At 32.1% G+C, this 12,002-nt stretch overlaps 1 protein-coding gene and 1 long non-coding RNA gene across 3 annotated transcripts in view; one reads left to right on the top strand and one right to left on the bottom strand.

Moving 5' to 3' along the window:
• Nucleotides 1-7,340, top strand: part of LOC146994985 (uncharacterized) — a 36,354-nt gene extending 29,014 nt beyond the window's left edge. Inside the window, exon 2 of the long non-coding RNA XR_015043416.1 lies at nucleotides 6,641-7,340. This is a non-coding gene — a long non-coding RNA (uncharacterized LOC146994985). The remainder of the gene's footprint in view (nucleotides 1-6,640) is intronic.
• Nucleotides 1-12,002, bottom strand: part of LOC118189051 (alkyldihydroxyacetonephosphate synthase, peroxisomal-like) — a 170,199-nt gene that overhangs the window by 126,910 nt on the left and 31,287 nt on the right. For both annotated transcript variants that reach the window (XR_015043415.1, XM_035359586.2), the window contains exon 3: nucleotides 1,234-1,327. Coding sequence is in view for 1 of the 2 variants with exons in the window: in XM_035359586.2 (XP_035215477.2) it covers nucleotides 1,234-1,327 (94 nt within the window). In the remaining variant the exon portion in view is untranslated. The remainder of the gene's footprint in view (nucleotides 1-1,233; nucleotides 1,328-12,002) is intronic.

A 12,002-nucleotide genomic window follows, 5' to 3' on the forward strand; every position in this document is an offset into this window, starting at 1 on the left:
CGAAACTAGTCCTGTGAAAATTTTGTAAATTAACGCTGATTTTTGTTGTTTGACTTCTGAATTAATTGATCTGATAACTGTATAACTGTAATCTGTAACTGGTATTGTAATTGAATACCTGTAATGGATCCCTATATAATTGCAACCACATTCGACCCTCACATGTAACCTTAACAGCATATGTCTTCCAGTAATTTCAAGAAATGAATGGTACAAGAGATTTTTTTAATGGCTGGATGAAAACTATGCAAGACTGGAAAGAGTATCTGCTTTCAGATGCTTCAGAGTGAGTTTGAAGTATTGAGAGATCTCCATAGGAGCTTCACCTTTTTAGATGTGCTTTGCATTGTGCTGTGTTTAACACTCTTAGTAGTTTGAAGTGTAACTACTGATTTTAGTTTGAAGTGTAACTTCTGTGATACTGAGAAGAGCTGTACGAGTATTTTTACAGAAACTGTAAAGTGTTTCTTTTGGTAAAAATAAATGTTACTAAGCTATCATCGGTTCTGCGCGAACGAAATTTATTATGAACCTACATGCACACTACAATTTGTTGTATGTCCATATCTATAAATACATAAATTCTTTTTACCACTTTGTTGAATTATTTATTTATTTGTTTCACAGCGCCATATATTTTTAATATGTATGTTTATTTTCGATACATATAGTTAATTTTGTAGATCTGAAAACAGCAATTATTCAGAATCCAAAAATAACTTAAGTGAGACACATCTTTCTTGAATTTTCTTGAAGCTCATGTCTTGTATTAATATGTCTGAGAGATCTGAGACAAGCAATTGCTGTTTTAGATGCTATACAAGAGTTTACTCTGTAAGTAATTCTGGCAATTGATAATGATTCTTGTACACTAAGGAGAGATTCATTCTATCGGCATTCAGCTTGAGCTGTTTCAAGTTAACTACTGTGCTATTTGCAATAAACTGTTAATTTCTTCCTATTATTCAACATGATCATTCAGAAAGATATAGACAAACCAACAGCTCACAAATAACAAAACTGCATTATCTTAACAGAAGAAATTAGTACCAATATTCAGCAGACGTAATGGATAAATGGCCATAATCAACATTTAAATACATGAATAAGTTCTGAAAAATGATTTTCATGCATATATGCTTTTCACAAAAATAAAATAACACATTAACTGTCAATTGCATATGAAGAAATAGAAATAAAGAAAGTTTAGAAAATACTAAAAGCATTAAATACCTGAGCAGGGAAATGTACTTTTAATAAGTCGATGGCAAATGTATTTTCAACCCATGATTTGAAATTAGGCAAAATTTTATTGCCTATAGGATACCTAAAATAATAATAACAATTATAATAATAAAGACATCTTTATACATTTACTTGACAAACTTCAAAATAAAATAAGAAGCCAAGTAACTTGGCAAATTTAAAATAATGATAATGCAAATTTTAAATTTTAAAATGATCTTTTTTTTTTAAGATCTATCTTTAGAATTTAATATAAATAAATAACTACCCTTTATTTCATATAATTATATAAGAAAGCTGGAACTTTATTTTTGGGGAAGGGGTAAAAATTTGCTCACACTTTCTAATTTTATATCAGAACTTTAAATATCACACTTCAAAGAGGGGTAACTTCTTATTTGGGCTCTATTGCATCTTATAAATTAACGGTAAGGTAATAAATGAATGTTTCTTTCTAAAATTAGGGATAAGTTGAATTTCTTACTCATTAGAAGTAAAAAATTATCATACAAAATACATTATGCTCATCCCCCAAAAAATTTTACTATTTATCAAAACCAAAAGCTTTCTTAAGGGCATTCTAAAAAATGACAGCATTCTATTCGCCTATGATATATGCAAAATAAGTAAAAAAATCTAGCAAAGTTGTTTTTTTAAAGTATTAGACCAGTTATTTATTTCCTGAAAACTGCATTGGTAAAAGTTCTGAGATTTATCATTAAAGAAGTTCCAGTTTAAAGTTATCAAAATTTTCTTACATATTTAAATTTTTATACTGTATATGTGGATAAGCTTCTTTTTATAATAATGCCAATGCACTCACCAGCAAGATCGTGTGACCATTTTTGGCAGACGAGATGCTAGACAGGAATGATGATGAAGTTTGGAAAACCAAAAGAATCCTGAATTGTTTTTATGATGTGATTCCACTTAATATGACGTTATTCCGTTTTCATGATGCCATGGGCAGACCTTTTTTTCTTATTATTCCTTTTTATGTGTTACTTTTGTGTTAATTATGTTTGCGTGTTTTCATCATTAAATTACTAAATGTCACTAGTGTTGTCATCAACTAGGGCTGTTCCTATAGTTCGTAAATACAACTACATCCTACATGGGGGCTCAACCTTTGAAATCTCTCTTCATTAACCTTAGACTCTAATAAAAATCCTGTGGAATACCGTAATTAAAGTATTATTTGATGTCTTCTCATCGAACACAGAAGCAAAATGCTGCAGTTGTCGGCATTGCTACGATGAACCGAAACTGTAAGTATTACAATGTTTGAATTATTTCAGGAAAACATTGCTGTTGTTTGATGATAATTTTATTTGACAATGCCCACTTGATGCCTCTTTGATGAAGTAATATCATTTTTAAAGCACTAAAGTCATTAGATGCTAACTTTATTTGATGTTTTATGTTCAGTTGATGTTGATATGACAAAAAATTTTAAAAGGAAATGAAGGGTGTTTAATTGGATAAATGAAAGGTATTTAATTTTGACAAAAAGTGTTTAATTGAAGAGTATTTTTTTAGAAGTATTATTTTAAAGAATTGTTTGATGCACATTTTAAATAGCTGCAAGTTCGACGACTCTTTCATTCTTCAATACTTTCATTTTTAACCAACAAACTGTTTTGCTCATTTCTTTTGATGCATATACAATTTTCTTAAGTTGTATGCATATATTCTGCTTAAGCAAGCATTATAAAATATTATTTGAAGCTATTTAAAGCTATTTTGATATAATATCTTGAAGCGAAATTTTATTTTCTATTCTTAAGATATGTTTTTAGAATTTGTTTGAACATATGAATTTTTGAGTTTTTAAGTATTATAGTTATTAATTTTTTTTAAGAATATTTGTGTGATAATTTCTTGAAACTGATATATAATGGCCAACCTTAATGATTATCCCAACATTGCACGATCATTAAAAATTGCCAGTACACAATAGATCAAGCTCTTAGGTCGTTTAATTTTTGGCACAGATGGCGATAGACATAATCGTGCTCGATTACGTAAATTTTCAGGATTTCCCAAAGACCTGGAAGACACAAAGCAAAAAATAATAAAAGAATTTTCATCCATGGATCTAAATGCTATATATATATATAATACTTAGAATTTTCCACTGATATTGAGAAGTGTGCTAACACAATCCTTACGAATCTTACTGACATCTCACTATTAAAATCTGACTTGTCTGACATTAGTGATGATGAACTTCTGGTAGAAAGTCCCCCCCACACTGATATCGTCGCAAAAGGAAGCATTAAACCCTTTTTCTTCCGTGATAATTACAATGTTGAAACTTTTATTTCAGACACTGATGATATTTTTAATCTTTATCGTATAAGAAACCCTGCTCACCAAGTAATTTTTGTTAAAAAATGTCTACCAGGTCCAGCTTTAATAAGATCAAGTTGTGGAATTACTAATTGGGAACTATTAAAGCACTATTAATTAGACGTTAGATGAATTTTGGGATAAAATTAATAGCCTTCAATTACATCAAATAATGGAATCCCGTTGTACGAAACACTTGAAACTTTCCAAGAATATTTTTAAGCCATGATATATCTTGTGCATAAATGTTCTATCGATGATTCTTCTCTGATTGAGTATGTTTTAAATGGTATTCCCGAGTCATCAAACAACAAAATAATTTTATACAGCTGTAAATCCATTCCTGAATTTAAAGAAAAACTGAAGACTTATGAAAAACTCTTTAGAAGTTCAAAACATTTGAGGCAAAATACAGAAGAAATTTCATAATTCTCTTCACTATGTTAAACTTGACAATAAACGTACATCAAACTCACAACCAGTTTGCTATTTTTGTGGTTTAAAAAGGCATAAAAGCGTCAATTGTCCGAATAAATCAAATGGCAAATTTTGCTTATGGCTGCAAAAATTATGGTCATGTTCATGCCAACTGTCCCACAAATCCTCGTAATTTTACCATGGAATCTGATCCTAAACATTCTACACCTGACAGAAATGTAAATGCACTTTCTGCTGAATTTTTTTTTTTTTTTTTTTTTTTACAAACATCTTATGTATGTTGATACTCAACTTGCAGGAACCCTGTTAACCACACTTTGTGACTGGGTCACAAGCCATGCTTATTAATGAAAAAAACAAATTGCAAGATTGGTTCTCCACCATTACATGCCTCCAGAATTATGTTCTCAGGAATTGGCCGAGACACAGTTCAAAGCACTGGATTCTTCCAAGACTCCATTGAAATTTGAAACATATTTTACTGGCTAAAATCCATGTAGTAAAAAATGACGATTCCTTTTGATGCGATTATTGGAATTTACTTTTTGCCACAAACTCAGCATACATACGGTATTCATTTATGCAACAGTGATGATGATGAAATTTTTGTTAACATTGCAAATGTGAAAGATAATCAACCCCTTCAAGTTGACCTTTCACAAATCTCGAACTCTGAAATTCACAAGGAAGTTCAACATATCATTACTCCTTACATATCACATAAAGTTGATACTGCTATGAAATATTTTAAGGGAATGAAAGAAAATGAAAATCAGTTAAAGAAAACAGTTATGAAGGATAACAATGACAATTTGGAACTGGATTTGGATGATGATGACGTGGATGAAGATAATTTGCTGGTGACAATCATGAAACTGATGATGATGAACAACATGTGCAGAATACTGAAGATGCTGTGGAATAAACTGAAACAGTTAAAACAAGGTTTACAAAAATGTGCTAAACAAGCAAACGAGAAAACACCTGCCAAAAATGCAGAAACTTCCAACAAAAAGAAAAAAAGAGAAAACTCTGAAGGCTAAAGACTCCGAAAACTGGAAAAAGTAGCTTTTTACAAAAGCCTCTTGATGATGAAATAAGAGATACTAGAACCCTCTACCTGGGAAATTTACCTAGTGACATCATTACAGAAGAAATCAAAGCTTTATCTTCTGATATTTTAGATGTTACAGAACAACACAGACAAATGCAAAAAAAAACGAAAACTTATTATTTGCATTTTTAGAATTTACTAATGAAGCTGAAGAAAATCACAAGATCTTGCAGAAGAAAAAACTACGAAGTTAGCCTGTTACAGTAGATTTTGCTGGTGTCAAAAGCAAAAATAGACGAAAAGCAGTAAAGGAATAGGAAAAAAAGAAACATAATCTAAGGAAATTATTTGTCTCTGGCATTCCAGTCGCTACTACAATTTTTGAGTTTTTTCCCAAAGCATCACCTGTAGATCGAAATGCTAACATAAGTTACATACAGGAAAAAGATGCAGCTGAAGCTTTTGAGGCAAAAATGCTGAAATAGATGGGAAAAAATTACTGTTTTATACTCTTTAGCTCATTCAATCTCAAAGAAAGGCAAGAAAAGGGCCTGGAAACATAAATGAAGAAAATTTAAAAGGACTTCAAAGAAAATTAAATTAGAGATCCAGCAAGATGATGAAAAAGACAAATTACGTATTCAAGCTAAGCGGAACATACTACATTTACGAAAAGAAAATATACAATAGTATAAAAAACGTCACAAACCTGCCTGTCAATACAGTCAAATACCAAAAATCCGCCAACTCCTGAAATCCGCGTTGCCTCTCAAAATATAAACATTCACAGTTTATAGGTTCCGGAAACCACAACCTTGAATACAAAATATCAAAGAAAAAATACTTACTGATAATACTGAATACTGAATAATGATGTCATAATTACCGAATAATAATGAGTCATAATGGAAATGCCAAATTAATGACATCATGATAAAAGTTTTTTTCCCCTCTAATCTGCATCAAGGTAAAAATGCAGACGATTAACTCAACTCTTCTTTCAAGTTCATGATTCACGTTGTTGTATTTTCTAAGCTTTGTTATTTCACAAGGTGCTGCCTTCTTTTTTTATCCAGATATTTTATGGATAAATTAAGAATATTTTAAATTTCAGCCCTTTTTAATACGATTACAGATAAGAAATGCACTCATGATTTTACTGCTTGCAACGTTGAAAACGTAAACACGTTGCATTGGCGGTAATGTAAAAAGTGGAAATTCTGCAAAAGATGGAAGCAGGTGCTACTCCTCGGTTTATAGCAGAATCGTATGGAATTGCGACACGATTGTGTATGATATACGGAAAAATAAAGATAAGCTGTTGAAATTTTACAGTAACAGTGACTCGAACACCGGAATCCGAAACCGGAAATCTTTGCATGAGGCGAAATCAGCAAACCTCAATGCTGTGTACATATAATAATACAATTAATAATATAATCAATTTATATATGTAATAATAATTTAATGCATATAATAAGTTATTGCAATAATGTATATAATAATTTAATTAAATGTATCTAATACGCCTTATTTATTTTGCACTTTTAGTCTGAATATTATGATTCAACTTTTCTGTCCTGAAATCCGCAAAATCCTAAAATTCGCACAACCTCTGGTCCCAAGCTCTGCGGATTTCTGGACTTCTACTGTATGCGTTCGGAGGCCAAGTGGCAATACAACGCACCCAATTTGGACCTGGGCTGAAACTTCATCCCAAATTCTTCAGTCATTATGAGATAACGAAAGTTCATCCACCTGATCGTTACAAAGCACAAAAGATGGGATGGCATGAAGACCCTACCATAACATCAACCTCTGCTGATAAGATGAAACGGTGGTGCACAAACTGCACATTCGCCACCAAGATATTCATTCCTCCCCACTTTTTCTGCTTGTTTTTGTTTCCCGCCCCCCAGATCTCATCTTCTTCAACCAGCCATGGGTTTCCGGTGCTGCAGAATGGCCGTGTGTGGATATGCTTCTTTTTATAAGTAATAATGCCAACGTGCTCACCAGCAAAATCACGAGATCATTTTCGACAGCCAAGATGCTAGACGGAAATGATGATGAAGTTTGAAAAACCAAAGGAACTCTGAATTCTTTTTATGTTGTGATTCCACTTAATATAATGCTATTCTGTTTTTATGATGCCATGGACAGATCTTTTTTCTTCTTACTTCTTTTTATGTGTTATCTTTGTGTTAATTATGTTCGCATGTTTTCATCATTAAATTAGTAAATGTCACTACCATTGTCTGTTCCTATAGTTCGTAAATACAACTACATCCTACACACACATACACACACACACACATATATATGTACCCTGCTGGTCATTAAAACTGCAACACCAGGAAGAAATGGTCTGATCACATGAAAGGAATAAGAAGTTGGGATATGCAAATGATTAGTATTTCAGCACATTTAGAAGGCACAAGAGGGAGAAATGACATCAGAAGCAATGCATTAAAGAAATGTTGTGTAGTGGACTTTGTTGGCGCCTGATCGTCTGCTATAGGAAAACTTTCTCCTCTACCATAGTTGCCTAGCAACAAATCTTGTAAAGCATGCGTCAATATTGTTTGTTTTTTGTAATTCTTTTATTAGCTTGTTCGATGAAAAATTTGTTGCTTGAATTTTTGAATGGCTGCTAATTGAGCATTTAATTTTCGAATAGAATAAAAGATGGATTTAAAAGAAAATTAGTTTTGTTATTTCATAGCTACAGTCCATAACAGCAAGATCGAGCAAATGACAGTCTTAATAAGGTATGTGTCCATTGGCAAATCTAATCCCAAGGAGGTTTCCATTAAAATTAACAAAAGATTTTTTAGGCTTTCTTCCGGTTGAAAGATTGACTGGCTATGAACTTTCAACTCTAATACATAAAAGACTTGAAACCTCTAAGTGATATTCGTTGGGAAAGCCGAATAGATGCATTAAAACCATTCACGTATCAATTAGGAGAGATATACGATGCTTTACTTGCTGCTTGTAATAATTCGGAGATTGACAACTCTACTAAGAGTTAAGGCTTCTGGACTATTAAGTTGTGTTAAACACTTTAAGTTCTTATGCTGTAATTGTAATTTGATACAAAATCTTAAACTGTATCAATCCTATAAGTAAGCTGTTGCAGACAAAAGACTATGATTTACTATCTGCTATGGAGCTCTTTAAAAATTGCAAAGATTTTTTCAAGGTTCTTAGATCGGACACAGCCTTTAATTAAAAGCTTTGTGATGCTCGAGAACTCGCCGACGAAATTGACATACCGGCTAATTTTGAGCTTACCCAGCCACATCAAAGAGTTCGAAGAAGGAATGTTAATTTCGAATATAAGGCATGAGATGATCCGGTAGAAGATCCTATTTTTAAATATAAGGCAGAGTTTTATTTTTTCACATTAGATAAAGCTATCAATGCACTTGAATCCAGGTTTGATTTGATCAGTACCCACAGCAACTATTTCCAATTTTTATACAATATTTGTGATTTAAAAGATACTCATCAAAATGATGTATTGTAAAGATCTAGAAACAGTGTTAACTGATGGGAATTCATCAGATATAAATGCGCTGGACCTGGCAGACGAGATAGTATCGGTTTTTGCTTTGCTAAATAAAAAAGAAAGTCCAATCGAGATTTTTAAAATTCATATCGAACCTGGATTTGCTCCAAATCTCGGTAGAGTTTTAAGGACATTGCTTACTCTCCCAATACATGTGGCAAATGGAATTAAAATTATTTAAAAATTTTGTACACTCCACAACTACAGAGTATCGGCTAAACGGCTTGACAACAATAGCCATTGAACATGAACTGGCTGAAGAAATTAATGTTAAAGAAAATATAAAACAATTCTTAGAATTAAAAGTAAGGAAAAAAACACTTAAGTTTAGCTCTCAGTTTAAATGTATTTTCCATATGTAATTAAGTTTTAATATTTAGTGGTTCTATAATTTGTTTTAGTATTTTTTAATATCTGTATTTTATAATTATACACTAGAAATGACCCTTTTCTCTGTGCAACCCTAATTTTAATTTAATGCCAAAAACATAAATTAATAAATTAGTATTTTTGCTAATCAAAACTTCAACATTACTGATAGCAATTTTTTTGCTCACGTTTTATTTTACCATTAAGCGTGGAAAGCGTTTAGGTTATCTATTTTGATTTTTGTTATAAATGGGCGGTGTTTTACCTCTTTGCCCAGAGTGGCGAAACTGCTAGCGCCGACCCTGTTGTTTCATTTTAAAGTTAAAGGAATTGGAAAATCTTAAGATAGGAAGATATGCTCTGCATTCTACCAACCAATAAAAAAAGCTATCGTAGGTTTCTCCGATGTTTCAACATCTGCGTATGGAGCAGTGGTATACCTAAATGCAGCTCAAGATAAACCTTGTTTAAAGTTACTGGCAAGCAGATCTCGAGTAGCCCCTTTAAGGACTCTATCTTTACCACGCTTAGAACTCTCAGCTTGTCTTCTACTTGCTAAGCTCGTTAAAAAAGTTCTGACTTCACTAAATATAGACATTGAAAAGGTAACATTATATTTGGATTCAACAATAGTATTAGCATGGATAAACGCTTCACCACATCAACTCAAAACCTTTGTTGGGAATCGTGCTGCGAAAATTCAGTCGTTATCAGAAAACTTCGAGTGGAAGCATATCTGTTCTAAGGAGAATCCTGCTGATTTGGTTTCTCGTAGAGTCGAACCTAGCAAACTTTTATCATCAGAATTATGGTTTAATGAACCTTCTAATCTCGACATGAATGTTATAGAAAAGGCTAGTTTGGATATTAAGGACTATGAACTTTACGAATGCGAATTGAAAAAAATCTCCAGATATTTCTCTTAGTATTACTTCTAGTGCTGATTTCATTAACTATTTGCTTTCTTTCAGTAATAGTTTTGTTAAACTAATTCATATTCTTAGTTTTATTTATAGGTTTATTTCCAACTGTCGACAAGGTAAGAGGTCATCAGATCCTATTATTTATTGTTACCATATTCTTGGGAAATTTAATTACTGACATAATTTTCCTCTCTTGACTTTCGGACGATAAAATTAGTTAAAGTGAAGGGTATTTCTTATGTTTAGCAAAAAGTTTATTTAATAATATAATTGCTTGTTTAATAACATATACAATTTCTTATGTTTTCTTATGTTCTTATGTATTTACACAGTTTAAATGAGCCGATAATGACAGCATGTTTTCTCATTGGAAGTATCAAATTGGTGCATGTGTCTTTCTAGAGAAAATTTATTAACACATGTGTTATTTGTTCTCTAACAGAGAGGGATGACATATTTACTAAAGAAGCTACTGCAATAATAAAAATGAAGAGAGAAAAAAAAATTAAGTAAACGAGCGAAGCTGGTATTCCCTTCTATTTCTTACTGCACGAAACTCCGCTACACGCAGGCCTCAATTTTCGCACATAATTGGTTCCTGAAAGAATGTGCAAATGTTGAATTGTTCAAAAGTAGACAGATATAAAAAATATGCACCCAAGCCTGTGTTTTAAAATGTTTATTAATCAATATGTATACGAAATGGAGTTAACGAGGAGTGTATTGGGTGTTTTCTTTACAACCTTGTCAAGAGTTAGTTGAATACCATCTCCCCCTTTTTCCTTGATAAAGATATGTATAGCATGCCGTGTCTTTCTTAATCGCACTACGTGCTTGAGATATACATTCTCATTAGGATCACATTTTTCCACAACAGTAAAAAATTTGTTAAGATGGGCGAAAGCTTCATTCATATTTTTGATTGCTAAAGTCTGGACATTTTTATTAGCTTCATCTTCCTCACTTTCAGTATGTATTTCATTCTTGCTCAATTAAATATTAATTTGACAGAGATACTGAGTGACATTCCATCAACTCATTAATATCTTCATTGTTGACGGCCAAGTTTGCTTCATTCATTAAGGTTAACTATTTCAACCGTTACAGCTTGCGGTGCTTTTTTAAAATTTATAAAATCACTCAATGTTTGTAGGAATAATTGTTACAAGAACATTTCATTGTTGAGAGCCCAGGAGAGTCTTGTTTATTGCATTCCATATATTATAATACTTCCAATAACCTATTAATGTTGGCCCATCTTCCCTGCCAGTTGCCTACATGGCCTAATTCATTGTTGTACTCATATAATATCGTTTAAACATAGCTATTACTGTTTGTCCATGGGCTTGTATGAGGCAGATGGTATTGGAAGGAAGAACTAGATCATTGACTTTCGGGTATAAATTCTGCAGAGATTTTGGATGTCCTGGAGCACTGTCAAATATTAACAATGCTTTAAATTGTAAATTATAATTTTTACAATATTGCTTTACTGTCGGCACGACATAAAAAATGAATCAATCTTTAGATATTAACGCAGTAACCCATGTATTTTAATTTCTAAACGACTGCAAGCAATTTTCATCCTTCTCTTTCAACCTCCCTGGATTTTCCGTTTGGTAAACTAGAAGTGGTTTCAATATTAAATCACCAGCTAAGTTTTCACCAAAAATCAATATCAGTTGGTTTTCGAGTTTTTATTTTCAGAACAAACTGATTATTCCTTCAATAAAAATGTACGATTAAGAATTTTTCTCCAAAACAAACCCGTCTTATTTACACTGAATATTTGACTAAGAGAATATTCTCCATCTACAATAATTTTGAACAATGAGAAAATAAATTCTTTGGCAGCATCATTATCCGCATCAGCCGATTCTCCACAGAATGTAATATTATGTAAAGAGTATCTCACTTGTCGAAACAGCTTGAAGCACAGTGTTTGAATCTGCATTTAATCTGGTCTTCGAATCTTCATGCAAACTAAGAGTCTTCGCTTGAATAATTGAAAAACTAAGAGGGGCATTATTCTGATGTTGATCATCAA

The sequence above is a fragment of the Stegodyphus dumicola genome, chromosome 10 (assembly GCF_044657685.1).
Source record: "Stegodyphus dumicola isolate Sdum_Otavi_A_Nest chromosome 10, ASM4465768v1".
Taxonomy (NCBI): Eukaryota; Metazoa; Arthropoda; class Arachnida; order Araneae; family Eresidae; genus Stegodyphus; species Stegodyphus dumicola.